The sequence below is a fragment of the Quercus robur genome, chromosome 8, assembly GCF_932294415.1.
Source record: "Quercus robur chromosome 8, dhQueRobu3.1, whole genome shotgun sequence".
Lineage (NCBI taxonomy): Eukaryota > Viridiplantae > Streptophyta > Magnoliopsida > Fagales > Fagaceae > Quercus > Quercus robur.
This window is the reverse complement of record NC_065541.1, coordinates 21849522-21865985: the sequence shown is the minus strand read 5'-3', so window position 1 is coordinate 21865985 and position 16464 is coordinate 21849522. Positions and strand designations below refer to the sequence as shown.

The 16464-nt window shown below is 34.5% G+C and overlaps 1 protein-coding gene across 3 annotated transcripts; it reads right to left on the bottom strand.

The window, feature by feature from the left end:
• Window positions 1–8814: 8814 nt before the first annotated feature.
• Window positions 8815–14109, bottom strand: LOC126694986 (putative FBD-associated F-box protein At3g50710). 3 transcript variants are annotated; one of them, XM_050391570.1, is made up of 4 exons: window positions 12910–14109; window positions 12609–12749; window positions 12254–12521; window positions 8815–9146 (listed from the first exon to the last, which is right to left on the bottom strand). In XM_050391570.1, the coding sequence occupies exons 1-3, from the start codon at window positions 13906–13908 to the stop codon at window positions 12255–12257; spliced, it is 1407 nt and encodes a 468-aa protein (XP_050247527.1). In that variant the 5' UTR covers window positions 13909–14109; the 3' UTR covers window positions 8815–9146; window position 12254. The 3 variants fall into 3 exon arrangements, with proteins under 3 accessions (XP_050247527.1, XP_050247526.1, XP_050247525.1); XM_050391569.1 differs by lacking the exon at window positions 8815–9146 and adding an exon at window positions 9156–10694; XM_050391568.1 differs by lacking the exon at window positions 8815–9146 and adding an exon at window positions 11435–11727 and having other exon boundaries at window positions 12910–14108.
• Window positions 14110–16464: the final 2355 nt, after the last annotated feature.

Below are 16464 nucleotides of genomic sequence, written 5' to 3'. Positions count from 1 at the left end.
ATAAGATGAGAAGAAAAATAGTAAAAATGAAATGTATAGCAATAAATACCAAATTATTATAGTTATGCTATGTAATAAAATTACATTATATTTTTATATTTATAATGCAATGATATAACATTTAACAACCAATGAGGATAAAAAAAATAACAATATATAACACAAAACTAAATCATATCAACCCAAAGGATGTATGAATTATGATGTGTTTCAATTCTTTGTTCTCACGGTTTGTAGAGATGTGATCCATTTTCATTCAAGCTATTTACAATTGGTTCTACACCTCGGCTAGTTCCTATACATTGCAACTCCACTGTTTCAGCAAATTTGTCCCAATCTAACCAAGCAGTGAATTACTTCTACTCTAATGTATGGGATACATGCCAAAATGTGTCTTTCATGAAGTCTCCCTTTGCCCCTTCACTAAAAGGTCAAGCTAGATCACCAGCCAATTTCAATTTTAGCAAACTGACTGACTTCTAGCAGTCTAAAATTGATTTTTGCAATGCATTTGGTGGAGCTTTCAGTACCACATCAGTATGTTTTGATGGTCAACCTGTTACACTAAAATAAAAATAAAAAATATATATATATATATATATACCAAAAACTGAAGAAAAAAAGGTAGAGAGAGAGAGAGAGAGAGAGAGAGAGAGAGAGAGAGGGAGGCTTTTGTGTGTGGAAAAATAGAAAATTATGCATGGAATAAGAGAGGGAATGACAATTTTATAGTATGATGATAAGAATAAGAAGGGTCAAAACTAAATGAAGATAAAAAGATAGAATAATAGTAATATTGAGAGTAGTGGGGATATGAAAAGTTAGAATGGAATGAAAAAGGTTGAAGAAAGTTAAGGTAGAGAGTAGTGGGGATATGAAAGGTTAAAATGGAATGAGAAAGTTTGAAGAAAGTTAAGGTAGAGAGTAGTGGGGATATGAAAAGTTAAAATGGAATTGAAAATTTAATAATAAATAAGAATATAATAGAGTTTTTAATTCACTTTAAATGTTAAAAAATTGTATAAAAATTGGAAAAAAAATTGATAATGACATGGATGCTGACGTGACTCAATGTGAGCGTAGCAACATTAAATGCTACGCTTCAGCTTTCAGTAATATATAGATTGGAGCTATTTAAAGAAATGAGGTATGCTATGCCATTTGAAATTTTCCACTAGCCTTTTAACAAAGTTTACCAGCCTAGTGCCCAAAGCCAATTTTTGCTCTCTCTCTCTCTCTCTCTCTCTCTCTCTCTCTCTCTCTCTCTCTCTCTCTCTCTCTCTCTCTCTCTCTCTCTCTCTCTCTCATATGAAACTCAGCAAGTATACAAAGCACTGGCGCATCACAATTTCTCTTATTTTTGCAATTTAGTTGTGTACTATATATGTAATGTTTGGATAGCCCGCCTTCTTCTAATTTGATACAAAGTGTTAAATATATTATTAGCAATGTGATGTATTATATTATATTGTATATGCTAGAGTGGATGTAGAAGGGAAAACATAGAATAGGAACACTAAGAACATGAGTTTTACGTGGTTCAGCTTTGTCGGTCTACGTTTATGGAGGAATCCCTTAAGGGTTACAATGAACCCTAACATAAGTATATATAGGCGGTTAAATCCTAGACTACTAATACAAGTAAGAGTGGGCTTAGGCCTATTACATTGGGATAATATGTCTAATATATTTCTAACACCCTCTCTCAAACTTAAGGCGGAAGCTCAATGAAGGCTTGAGGTTGAATAAGTATGAGAAGATCATTTAGAGATGCTTTTGAAGAAACCACAGTGAAGAGTGTGCCAATTGACCAATTTTGGAGTTTTCAATGAAGAAATGAAGTCCAAAATTGGAATCTACGTGAAAAATTAAGCAAGATAGGCATTTTTGGAAATTTAAATTTTTGGTCAAAGGTTCACGCAAAAGTTAAAGTTAATGGATCCACAGTAAGCAGTCAACGGTCTACACAATCTGGGTTGGTTCTGGGTATTCTGGGTCAGGTCAAGATCAGGCTACAGATCTGCTGACGTGGCTAGGGCTAAAATACCTCTATTAAGTAAAACTAGTCGCTAACCCGTGCGATGCACGGATTAGTTGAACAAAATTTTAGATTTTAATTTTGTTTAAAGTTATGATCACTTGAAAAAATAAGTTACAATTTAAGAGGGAAAAAAAATACTAACACCAATAATGTTAGGCATGCCATGCCTATTATCAATGACATCCTTTCATTAATGAAAATTAAGGTCTCAATCATTTTTTAATATAATATAATCCCTCTCATTACTCAATTTGTTTGCAAAATCAAGGGTTTTTTCTTGCCATATAAAATGCAACCAAAAAACCCAAAAATAAGAAAATAAAAATTATAGAAGTTTTTACATAGAAAGCAGTAATTAATTACACTCAGAAATGACAATGACACTTAGAAGAAGAGTCATTAATATAGAGCTATGTTTTGGATTTTTTTTTTTTTTTTTTTTGAGCATTGGAAAAGCTAATTTAGTGTTATAGGCAATAGTTATAATATTTTAACATGTAGAAGAAGAACAACAAAAAGGCATATCATATGAATAAATTGACTTCATTAGAGAATGAAGACAAATAAATGCACTGGAGAAAACAGATTTTGGAATATATGAATGTAAAAAGAAGAAGAAGGAAGTACCAGTTGAAAGGTCATAGAGTTTTAATTGAGATAGAAGACAACCAATCTAGGAAGCATTGGAATGCACTTATGATTCCAACTTTTATTCTTGGCGAGAGAAAGAAAAAATTTAAAGAACAAATTTATGAGGTTTACGCATAACCTAAGCTTGTTCGTCAAGATTCAAGACCCAGCAACGTAAAAAATGGTATAAAAAATAGAGTAAAATGCAAAAATGGTCATATATATGAAAAATATTTTTAAAAAAATAACAGTAATTTATAATTCTTAAATCACATTAATTCAAACGGTAAAGCAAAATTTATGATTACATAATAGAAAAAATATAAGAGAAAAATAGATTACCTCGAAAGAATAATGCATGACTATAGCAATTGAAATTTGTCAAGACAATTTCGTATAGGACAAAGTTTAGCTACAAAATCAATTGTAGCCTTAGGCTACAAACTCACTCAATATCTTTTTATTGGAGCTGAATTTTGACAAATCCACCATTGGATTACATATTCTTCTTATATCCTCCGTGTTTGCAAAATTTCAAGAAAATTAAAGATCAATAGCTATGTCATCAATAAAATTTTAAATTGTAAGTTTTTGTAATTTAAAATTATACATAAAATATAAGATTACAGATTATATAATAAATAATATCTGATTGACACAAAAATTGACATGTGTATTAAGAGCGTAAAGAACATGTAATTTAACGGTTAAATTTTCAAAATATGCAATAATATTTATTTTATTGAGTGAGTTTATAGCCTAAAACTACAACCAAAGTTTAGCTACAAAATTGGTTGTAGCTAAAACTACAACCAATTTTGTAGCTAAACTTTGTTCTTTCATATATTGCAAAACATGAAATCAAAATTTGGATGTTAAAACTTCTAAAAAGCCAAAAGAAAGAGTAAAGAACTCTTTCATTCCTAACCCTGAAAAGTGCAAAAGTTTAAAATATAACCATTTGACAAAATTGAAATTATCAAATCTCAATATAATAGGTACAAAAATCTAAACAACATAATAAAAAATACCTTAACGTCAAATTCAATGAAATCTTGAGGCTACATTGAATGAGAGGATTGAAGTCTCTTGGATGGTTTTCATTCTTGGGTCAAAGAATATCAGGTATCATCACTGTCATTAATAACGCCTATAGCAAAACAACCACGCCGAAACACAATAAGACCCAGAAATTAATATAATCAAACTGTAAAAAGGGGAGTTTCTAATTGAAATAGTGACCTTTTGTGATTCTTCGTCTTGTATCTAGGTCCATTGTTGCTCCTAGTAAAATCCATGAACGTCATTCTCTGCTGCTTGTAGTCACATTATAGCCTCACATGATGTAGTTTTGAATTGCATGAAAAAGAAGAGAAAAATAAAGGATAGAAATGGCTGCCCAACGAAGTAACTGATTGTTAGTGGGAATTTTGTAATCAGTTTTTTTGGCCAATTATAATATTGAAATCGTGACTGTGTTGCTGTTTTGTAAGGGATTGTTTACACGGGACTGGAGAAGTATTTTTTGTAGGGTGTTTTTATTTTAAATAAAATATTAGAAACGTGTAGGAAGACACAGTAAAACTATAATTAATAAACCCTAATGGTGATCTACTGGCCGCAGAATTAGAGAAGGAGAGAAGGAAGAGTCCAAAACAAAATAGAAAACTATATGAGAGGAGGTGTATGCGTTTGAATACATCTTAAAAGTCCTAAATCAAATTAAAAAATATAAATAATAAATATATAAGATATAAAACCTAAAATAAAAAGAAAAAGAAAAAGAAAATAGTGATGACGTGGAAAATTGTGGGAGCTTCAAAAGTTTCGGTTTTATATATATATATATTGATAACCTCAGTAACAACTAGAGTTTCAAGATTAGGAGCTTTATGGAGCAAGTCTGGTAGCAAATGCCAGTTTCAATTATTAACTTTAAGTACAGTTGGACCAAATTCTGGAACGATGAAGGATAGATATTTGCAATGCCGCCCCACTACACTTGAGATTATGATCACAACAACATCAATTTGATAGAACATGAAAGCGAGCCTTTGAGCACATATTGTCCTAAGAATTTGAACTAAAAGCTCATAAGTTTATTAAAAAGAAAACACTTATGAAGGGTATCTGACCTCTGTGCCAGTTGGAGAAAGTAGGACGTATGAATAATAGTAAAAATAAGTTAAATAATAAAATAAGTTGGCAAAAAATAAACTAGTCAAACAGACACTTAATATCGGGTAGATCACTATCGAAATTGAAGTACTCAAGAGCTGGTGCATTTATCTCAAGATTGTAATTAGAGACTGGAGGAACCTCAAGAAAGAGCGTTTAGCAGAATTAGTAACATTCAACCCCGAAGTATTTGTCAGATGCAGTATCTTTAGGCTCGGGAATTGCAAGGATGAAGAAATATCAAGATCAAAACTAAAAACGCCGCATAATTTCAGAACCTATTAATGTGGTTCTGCTCCTGCAAGAGAAAATGCTATGAGGCAACCTCGAAAAATCAAAGCAGAGATCGAGTTCTTCAACTTTAAGCGCTGCGTCTGTGCGAAGCCACGTGTCCAGATGGTAAGCTTCCCATGCAAAATTCCATTGGAGGCGAAAAGTTCGGAGGTGCAAAGTCTCTCCCTCTCGACATTGTTGTTGTTGTTGAGCCAAAACTCTTGACACAATTAATTTGTGCAAACTGAGATGATTTCCGCCAAGTGCCGATCGTTTCACTGTCGAGGTCTAGCATTGGGACGAGATTCCAAAAGGAATCTCCTACGACTCGACAAAACGGTCGTGGCGACTGGCTCTTTGGTATACCAGCTGGACAAGGAACGAGAGAATATGACAGAGAAGAGATTCCTGTATCGTATATCACTGATCTTGTCCACCACCGCTTCCGCCATCTACTAGTCTCTCTCAATCTCAATTCTTCGTGTTGTTGTGGTGAATGTTAGTTATGATTTCTGTAAATTTGGAGAAAGTTGGGTCTATGACTTTATGATTGATCTAGCCACGGAATAAAACGTGTATATCTCTCAATTTTAAAAATACCCTTAATAGATAATCATTATTCTTAAAAAATAAATAATTGTTAAAATTGTAATTTAACAAAATTAAAAAAAAAAAAAAAAACTATTAGAGAAACTTTTTATTTTATTTTATTTATTATTACAATTAGCACACACTCTTTCTACTATTTAAATATATTTCACGAGTTTCTCAAAAATATATATATATACATATTTCACGCATATTTAATACATTTTTTTCCCTAAAAACTAGCATACACTAAATCTAGTAATTACTCTTTTTTAAATTCTAAATTTTAGTTTCTTAAAAATCCATTCCTACATGACCTCACTAGCAATAGATAAATTCAAATAGAAAATTATATTAAACTCAAAATAAAATAAAAAAGAGCATCATCTCACATGTGGAGCGAGTGTGATGAGACTAGTATATATTATACATTAAAGAATTCTATTTCTGACTCCAGTCCAGCCCACCATCATGTATAAATTACATAATATAAATTTGGACAAATTATATTTTTCCACAAGATAATTTTTCAACCATATTTGTTTAAGGTTTAAAATGCATGATTTACTCCCTCTTGAAAGTTTTTCTTTATGACATACACCCTACCATGTAAAATGTGTTTAACATAAACCAAAAAAAGTAAAGCATGTGTATTACATGGGTTGTTATTGCATAATCTGGGACTATGCTCTCTCTCTCTCTCACAGAGGGGTGGGTCCCACCCACCATGGGGCCCACCCCTCTATGAGAGACAGGGAGCATAGTCCTGGACTATGTAATAATTTTCCGTATTACACTAGACATGTGGTCCCACTTAACTCGTTGGAGTCCACCAGACTAGAGAGTGAGAGGGAGAGCATAGAGACACCCATGGGAAAATAATCAAAATATAGATGAGAGCAAACTAAAGGCCAGCTTCTCAAAATTCAACATGTATGGTGCTTTTAAATTCCAAATTCCAAATTCTTTTATAGCCTATTTGGATAAAGGGGGAGGGAGAGTGAGCAAGGGAGAGTAGAATAGAGTTAGCTAAAAACTAGGCTAATTTCTAGCCAACTTATTCTACTCCCCCTTCTTCCTCCTCAATCTAAACAAACCAAAAGTTTTTGCTTAAAGTTGCTTTAAATCACAACAATTTAATTAGCTAAACTCATTCAAATTTAGATTGAAATTTCAAGAAACAAAAATTTGGCAACGTTTGATTAAAGCTTTATTTCTTAAGTGTTTTTTTAGGTCTTTGTTTCTCAAGATTGAATGGCTACGAAGAAATTTTTAGTCAATGAAGTTAGATGGTGATTTGATTTAGATCAGTGCTATTGCCTCATTGGCGGCTGTGAAAAACTAAGAAGTGATGGAGGTTGGGACTCTTGGGAGGCAAGGAAAAAGGGATAGTTTTTTTTTTTTTTTTTTTTAATGAAGGGAAAAAGGGAGAGTTTGGTGATAGGAAAAGAGAATTAAGGGATATTATATTAATTTCATATGGTTAAAAATACCAAACTACCCTTCAATTGCTTATTAGATACCACATGATTTGCATGTTCGCTATTTTCCTTCCAACTAAACATCCAATTTAGACAGTAGGATTGACATTGTAACAATTTCCTCAATTTGGGGGTTGCTCATGTATTTCAAAATTTGAGACATATAAATCAAGAGAAAGTTTATGATGGTAAGTGCGATTAACGCTATAAATTTAATGAGAAATTATGATGTGAGCTTTGCAATTTTTTTTTAAAACCAAAAATACTTGTGATATTAAGAATTTGAACTTAACATTTTACCACAGGTTTTGTAAAATAATATTGTTTACGTAAGTTTTTGGTTCTTTAACCCTAATGCAAAGCAATATGGGGAAATATATAACAATATAGAAAGCAAGTTATACAATGCCAAATTTTATCTTATTTGTTTAAGAAATTGATGACAATAACATTGCCAAATTGCCCAATTCATACATACATAGACAAACACACATATCAACAAACCAATAATAACATTGCCAATTTAAGGATTTGTTTTGTATATGAAATAGATAAAATATGGCCGAAGTACATCTTATTGAATAATGTTAAGAACACTATTTTTCATTAATTTTTTTTCAAAGTTGCTCACAAGGAACAACATCACTTTCACCAAATTTTACCATTAATATTACTTTTATTATGCACCAATCACAATAAGTTAGGTTAATAGTTTCAAAAAGAAGTGAAAATAATATTGTACCACTGACTTAGGCATACACCATGTTTTAACCCAAAACTTAAGGGACAACCCCCCTTAAATAGGCAAAATTTCGGAGTGAACAGTGTCATGAACAATAAAAAGTGAACAATGTCAGTGAATAGTAATCCGTGAACAGTAATCTGTGAACAATAAAAGTGAACAATGTTTTTCCCACTTTTTGACTTAAAATTAGTTGAAAATTTTTGTCCTTTTCTTCAACTTAAAATGTTCAGACTTTGTCGGAAGAAGCATGGCAAGACCAAAGTATGAGGATTCCTTTCTTTTTCTTTTGCTTTTCAAGAATCCCAATATGAGTCCAAAGGAGAATATGAGATGCATGCCTAAGGAAATTCTTTATTCCAAAGGGCATGGGAAGGGTTAAAACATGGTCTATGGGGAATAAATGAAGAGTCGCCATGTGGATATGAACCAAAAGGAAAGACCTCAACAAGTTCCTTTAAAATGAAGGTATTGCAGCTTTCTTGTCACAAACCCATTGATTAGAGGCATAATTAAACTTGAATCCTTGGGACAACAATTACATTGAATGTGAGGAAGGCTGCCATCACAAATAGTGCCATCAGAAGGTAGAACTCGAGAAGATGCCGGAGAAGGAAAATTATGCATACAAGTAGATCTTGATATATAGCAATTAGTTACACTACGCAAAAGGTCGAAGAAATTCAACATAATAACTAAGTACTCTTTTATAGTGTATGTTGAAGAGGCGTAACAGAGATTGGTAATGAACAAAGAAAGAGGCGCAGAACAGAGAGTTGAGAGAGAGAAGCAACTCAAATACATAATTAGTAGAGAGGAGAATATCCTAAAAATACCATAAACCAAAAAAAAGAAAACTGAGAAGCATGCATATGGGTATAGCTGATCAATAACGACAAATTTTCTAATAGCTCAAAATGGACAAATGCTGACAGCCAGAACTTGAACCAAAAAATCGGAAATACAAGAATCAAACAAACAACCTATATGGGGGTTTATCAAGGCCCATTTTGCAAGTACATGAGCTGCTACATTAAAATCTCTTTTCACCCTCTAAAATTTACAATTAACAAAATCTCTTTGGAGAGTAAAATATCATCAACTATTGTAGCTATTTCCCATCCCATGGGACAACTCTGCCTCACAATTGCTGAGCTACAGACATTGCCCACCCCGATGGCAAGAGATTTTCAGCAACTCCTGGATCAAATATCTAAGCATAAAACCGTAGCAGACATAGTTCATATCAGAATTTAACTTTTTGAGTCCATAAGCTTTCTAATTGAAATCCAAAAATATTTAAGATACAGGTGTTTAACCAACCAAAAAATGGATCCTTATACTACTAAATAGTAACATGAATTCAAAACTAAACATTAATAACGAAGTACTAAACTAAAATTCATTTAATTTCTCATTAGTTTATGATTCATATGCTTTCCTTATGAAAAAAATATATGATAATTAATTTTTATAAAATATCTATGTAATTATATGTCCAAGTTTCTAATAGCTATGGCTTCTTCTATCCATTTGTATATCAAGAGTCCAAGCTACAGAGGCCACTTGATCAAAGGTACATCCTCTTTTAAAGAATTTTTCATGGGAAGCCGCAAAGGGCTCAAAATTAAAATGTCTAAAATTGTGGGAGTCCATTTGAAAGCTAAAATAGAAAATTTCAACAATGCTTTTGTAGCAAAGCACACATGTAGATAGTGTTTGGATTTAGATGAAAATGAGCTGCGTTTGCCTCTTTTTTCTTTTTCTTTTTTACCAGCGCCTCTTGCACTGTTCATGTCCCATGAACAGTGCAATTAGGCAAATAAATAGTAACCTGCACTGATTAGTAACTTTTTTATTATTTTATTTTGTTTTTAGTTTTTAGTTTTCAACAAAATAAACGGTATCCAAACACACCTGTACTGTCTTACGCAATGAAAATAAACCTTTGGTCAGGCTGCTAAATTCCAAATACCTAAGAATTGGTTTTTTTTTTCTTCAAGTTCCTGCCAAGTCAATTTGGATTTCAATATTGGCAGTAGAACCCTTCTCAAGAGAGCATGTGGAAGGCATGGCAATGGGAGGAGCGTGATTAACAAAGTCTTAGAGAAGATCCTTTATGTTAAAAAAATGAGCCAAGAGATTAGATGTTGTCTCACAATGGACCAAACATGCTCAGTAGACTACCCACTCAAAGGGATTGAAGTTCCATGAAGCCTGATAGTGTAACTCAACAAATGAAATAAAAAATGGAAACAAGGCCATTTCACAATTTTTTTCTCCAAGCAATTAATATGGGGATTTCAAATCCCAACCTTTGCAGTTATCACAAAGATCTGGGAAGTAAAATATCACTGAAAGTAAGAGCAAAATTCTGACTTAGGCTTATGTAAAGAAGGTCACACCCATCTAAACAAAGCAAAGGCCATCTCAGCATTTCTTTTTCTACCTTTCCAAAACTAGCTGTTACATCTGTTTAAAGGTGCAATTACAGACCACATCAAGGCCAGTGCAACTTTAAGTAAATTGTGTGGCAGCAGGAAGCCATTGGCAATATAGTTCTTTTTCCAAAACTAGCATTTTAGAAAATAACAAGAAAACTAACATTAAGAATCCTAAATTCACTAAAGTGCCAAATGGGGATGGGACATTACAAGCTATTTTGTTCTCTCTCTATTCAGCATGTCAACTGAAGCATAAGCAAAACTTTCAGAAAACCGCCTTATTTCGTCTTTTCATACCTCACAACTGATGCTGCCATCTGCTTAACAAGACTATAAACTATAAGGAGTAGGTGAACAATGTCATGTAGACTAAAAATATGATAAGACTTGATGAAAAAAAGGTTGTAGAAGAAGCCAAAGCTATACATATGTGGAAGAAAATGTATAAGGAAAGGATTGTTAAAGCTAAGTCAAGGAATCAATCTCAGAACCTTTCCAAGAGAAGATTAGATGAAAGGTTTTTCACATGCCTTCTGGTCAAAATATTGTAATGAACCCAAACCTAAGACAAGTTAATTGTAAGTTGCCCATGTTGCGCCAGTCCAATGTTAAAGAGCTAGTGGCCTTTGAGGCATGAATGAACAAAAAGTTAAGATGGAGAAGGGCCCAACAGGAAGCACCAATGCAGACGAGCAGCTAATGATAAAACATTTATAGTATTTGTTGGGGTTGATCAACAAATAGTTTAGAGAATATCCAATGAATATGAGTTAGGGCAAACACGTACTCATAGGAACACACTTGGTTACAGTATTTGCATCCCTTCTTTCAGTCATGCAATAGATGAACTAACAGGTTCTGCATGTATCTAACATATCTTGATGCCAGACTCATTTCAAATTAGAACCTTCTAATTTTTTTTATTTTTTTTTTGGTACAAAAGCTTACAAATCAAATACCAAACACATTCAAGATGCGGGTGTTTTGCGCAAACCAAAATTGGGACCTTGGACTACTAGTACTAAATACTATTTCATGAATTGATAAACTAAACATGGATCTCAAAAAGGTTTCCCTCAAGAAACAAAAACACAATTAAAAGACAAAGGACTTACAAATATTTAATAAATACAACCATCAGTAAGCCAAAAACCAACCAAAGACATTTACCTTCAAGATCTTACTCTATCAATTTTTTTTACAATAAGAAGTGCATCTTACTATATCTCACCCTAATGGAAGTATATTGGGTACTGCAGTTGTGCTTATGTACAACATTATACAAAGGCAAAGAAAGCTAGACAAATAGACATGAAAGGAGGTGCCATGTAGATGTAGCCAAACACTGACCTGTTATGCCAAAGCAAAATGTATGAGATATGTACTGGCAAAAATGATTTGGTAAAAAGTAAGCTTGTGAAAGAGTAAATCAAACATTCTAAATCTTTCATCCACACATAATACTTTCAAGATTTACATTCAATTGTCGCTGGTTACCCAACAGAATGAGTGTGCCTAGAATCTAAAAATTCAGGCTTATAAACTATAAAGAGGTAACAAAAGCTTACGTATTAACATTCCTCTATCAAAGTTTTAGCCTAATTCAAAAACAACCACTAATGTTATGAAGGCCAAATGGATGTTTTGCAAAATGGTTATCACAAGAAACAATTTCTACTGTGAGTAGGTCAAAGAACATTGGATAATCGATCCCCTTTCTCTCTCAATTAATTCAAAGGAGTGAAAAACATGAAAATTTTATTAACTTGAAAAAATAAAAAGAGTATTAACAGTTTATGACCTGCAGAGGGTCTATAATAAAAAGAAAAATATATTTGTAACATTGCCTTGCAGAGTACCAGTTAAAGAAGTATACCTCATTCAACTCTAAGTAGACATGTTGTTGAGCGCCTTGGGAACATTGACAGTTTCTCAAGAACATTTTCCTTCGACTTTTCTCTATAAACTTGAATTGTTGCAGTCTTCAAAACTCTTGCCTCCTTTAGAATATATTTTACAAATTCCTCTTCATCTTTCAAACCTTCAAATCCTCCATAATAAAAACTTGTAAGATGTGATGACAGATAGTCACGATCATATTGTGGCTCCTTCCAGCATAAGTTGCTTTTATCATAAGTATATTCCTGATGACAACAAACACAGCAGATCAGAAGTGTAAGTTTAGGGGAGATGAAAGATCAACTAAAAATACCTCAATTAAACAAGCTAACCTTAGTAACAACAAGAGTTTCTAGATTAGGAGCATTCTGGAGCAAGTCTTGTAGCATTGGCCAGTTACAATCAGTAACATTAAAGTCCAGTTGGACCAAATTCTGGAATGAGGAAGGATAAATATTTCCAACGTTGTGCCACTGCATTCGAGATTAAAATCACACAACATCAAATAGATAGAACCTAAAATAAAAGCGAGACTATGACCTCGTATTGTCCTAAGACATTGAACTAATAAAGATCATAGGTTTATTGAAAAAAAGAAAAGAAAAGAAGAAGCAATTATGAAGGGGATCTAACCTCTGTGCCGTAAGGGGAAAATGAGAGAAATTTGACGTTACTCAGAGCAGTAAAAAGCCTGAATACCCATTCTCTGTAAAATTCTTTGTGTTCATCTTCATACACATACGACTCGACATTTGCCTGAACTAGGTTGTCTAGTTTTTCATGGAATTTGATGTCTCGGAGATCACCTTCGAAATTGAAGTACTCAAGAGCTGGGGCGTTTATCTCGAGTTCGTATGCGGATTCATTATATACATTTTCGCTGAAACTCAAGCGTTTCAGAGTGGGTACACATAATTTATACTCACCCTCGAAAAGGTCAGTTGTAAATGACAAATCTTCGAGGACAGGGCAGCCAGAAAAGAGCCTCAAGAAAGAGTGTTCCTGTGAATTAATGTTACTCGGCAATGAAATTTCTAGTAGATGCAGTATCTTTAGGCTCGGGAAATTAAAGGATAATGAAGGAGTGTCAATATCAATATCAATATCAATATCACCGCTTAATTTCAGAACCACTAATGTCCTGCAAGAGAAAAAGCTTGGAGGCAATTTCAGATTTTCCACATCACAGTCGTGCATAAAAATGTCAAGATCAAGTTCTTTGACTTTACGAGCAGCAGCAGTGCGAAGCCATGCGTCGAGATGGGAACCGTCCCACCCAAATTTCCATTGAAGCCGAAAAGTTTGGAGCTCTCCACATTCTTGTTGAGCCAAAACGCTTGACACAATATGTGCAAACATGATCTCACGTTCATCATCTTCATCATCATCATCATCATCAGCAGCAGCAGCAGCTGAAAGCTCCGAAGTGTTAATCGTATCACTGTCGAGGTCTAGCTTTGGGACGAGAGTCCAAAGGAGCTTCCACCTGGTTGACAAAATGCTTGTGGCGATTGAGTCTTTGGTTGGAAGGAAGGAGAGGATGTGGCAGAGAAGAGATTCCGGTAGATTACTGATCCTGTCGACCACTCCATCTTTTCCGGGAGAAAGTGTCTGGCGTTTTGATTCGGCCATCAACGAGGTGAATAGGGTTTGCTGAAGCTAATGGTTGGAACTTGGAATGATGGAGTTACAGTTTCTTTTTTCTAATTTTTTCTTTTTTTGAGAGAGATGGATTTTTCAGTAAAGTTGAAGTAATTTTTTTTTTTTTTTTTTTTAAGGGCTTTGCTTCTCCTTCTCTTCTTCTTCTTCTTCTTCTTCTTCTTCTTCACACTCGGAGAATTTTCATAAAGAATGCTAAATGCTATAAATACTCAATTTTAACATTAAATTTGTAAAAAGCACACTCCATCAAGAATGCTAAATGACTTTTGATATCTAGCTACAGTGGGTTATTATCTCTAGCAGCCCCCGGCCCCATTGTAACAAGATGTTAAAAAAAATACTTGTTTAATAAAACACGTGTCCCCTTTTCACTTTTCCTCTCACATACTCCACCTTTGCACGTCTATCTCCATCTTTTTTTTAATTTTTTTTTCCCTGGTTCTCTCTTCTCCCATGCCTACACCTCTACCTCCTTTATGTTTTTTTATTTTCTTCATTTTCCTAGAATGCACGAACGCGACTGGGAGGATGACACACCCGAGTTCGACGCGGCGCGATGTGGGACGCGACGTCCAACGCGGTTGACCGCGCGTCAGTGCCACGTACAATGGGTTGCTATCTCTAGCAACCCACGGCCCCACTATAGCAAGATGTTAAAAAAAAATACTTGTTTAATAAAACACGTGTCCCCTTTTCACTTTTCCTCTCACATACTCCACCTTTTCACGTCTATCTCCATCTTTTCCCTCATTTATTATTTTTTTTTCTGGTTCTCTCTTCTCCCATGCCTACACCTCTACCTCCTTTATGTTTATTTTTATTTTCTTCATTTTCCTAGAATGCATGGACGCGGCTGGGAGGGTGGCGCACTCGAGTCCGACACGGTTGACCGCGTGTCGGTGCCGCGTCTGAGTTTTTTTTTTTTTTTTTTTTTTTTTTTTTTTTTTTTTTTTTTTTTTTTTTTTTTTCGGATCCACGCCAACTCGGCTCGATTCGCACCGAATCGGCTCGATTCACGTCGAATCGGCTTCGATTCGCGTCGAACCGGCTTCGATTCGCGCCGAACCAGGTTGATTCGGCTAGAATCGAGCCGTATCGGCCATATCGAGTCGTATCGGCCAGCGACCGATACGGCCGAAGCAGGCCGAAATCAGCCTTGAAACTCACCGGAGCAGCCAAAATTCTGGCCTCAGATGTGTTTCTTGCCTTCTTCTTTCTTTGTTTTGTGAATCAAGTATATTAATGTGTTTTTTAAGAATATTTTAATAGTAAAAATATATAGAAAATATAAATAAAAATATTTTTAATAATTTTTTAATCGCCGAGTCCCGCCGCACCTGCATCCTACTTTTTTAAAAATTACCGAGTCCCGCACCCGCACCCACACCCAAGTCCCGAAACGCACCTGTGCTTCATAGTCATTTTCCCTCAACCTAAGCCGCGCTTCCCTTCCCTCAACCCACACCACCAAACCCATCTGCACTTCATTACTCCCTCTAACCGATCCCATCATCACAAACACAGCCTCTTCTCTTCTTCCTCTGACTAAACCCATAATCACAAACTCAACTACTTATCTTCTTCCTCTAACCGAACCCTCTCTTCTCTCCCTAACCGAACCCAAAAACCTAGTCTTGAAACCCATATTCTCATCTCAAAACCGAAGATTTTGGGTTTTGTGGTGTTGTCTTCGAATCTCCGATGGTGGATGTTGTTTTTTTTGGGTTTTGTGGTGAATCTTTGTGGGTCTCCATGGATCATTGATTTGAATCTCTGTGGGTCATCAATTTTGGGTTTTGTGGATGCTGTTGTTTTTCTAGGTTTTGTGGTGAATCTATGTGGGTCTCTGTGGGTTTTTCTAGGCTAGGGTGTGTGTGTGTGTGTGTTTTGTTTTTTTTTCTCTCTCTCTCTCTCTCTCTCTCTCTCTCTCTCTCTCTCTCTCTCTCTCTCTCTCTCTCTCTCTCTCTCTCTCTCTCTCTCTCTCTCGTGATGGTGGCTAAGATGGATATGGGTTTGCTGGTTTGAGATGGAAGTGTGTGAGTTTGTTGGATAGACGGGTGGGTATGGGTGGCTGGTGTTTTTTTTTTTTTTTTGGTGGTGGTGGATAGGGTGGGTATGTGTTTGCTGGGTGGAGAAGGTGAGTGTGAGTTTGCTTGGTTGAGAGTGACAGAAAGGAACAGAGAGAAAGAAATATATAATGAACAATAAAAAATAATAATAAAAGAATATTTAAATAAAGTGGTAAAAAAAATAGAATTTTTGATGTTTGGTGTATTGTAAAATGAGGTGTTAAAATAAGTAAAGTGGCTTTTTAAGATGCTAAATGCTAAATTTTTTGAGATCCTTGATGAGAATGCTCTTAACAGTTATCAGAAAGAAGGTTCAGATTGTGTATTGTTGGGTCGTTGCCCCTCTCTGAACCCAATGATTTCATCAACTTAGCCCTTCAAATCAACCATCCATGACCCTTCTCTTCTAAACCCTATACCTAAAGATCAATATAAAAAACAAACAAACAAAAACTTT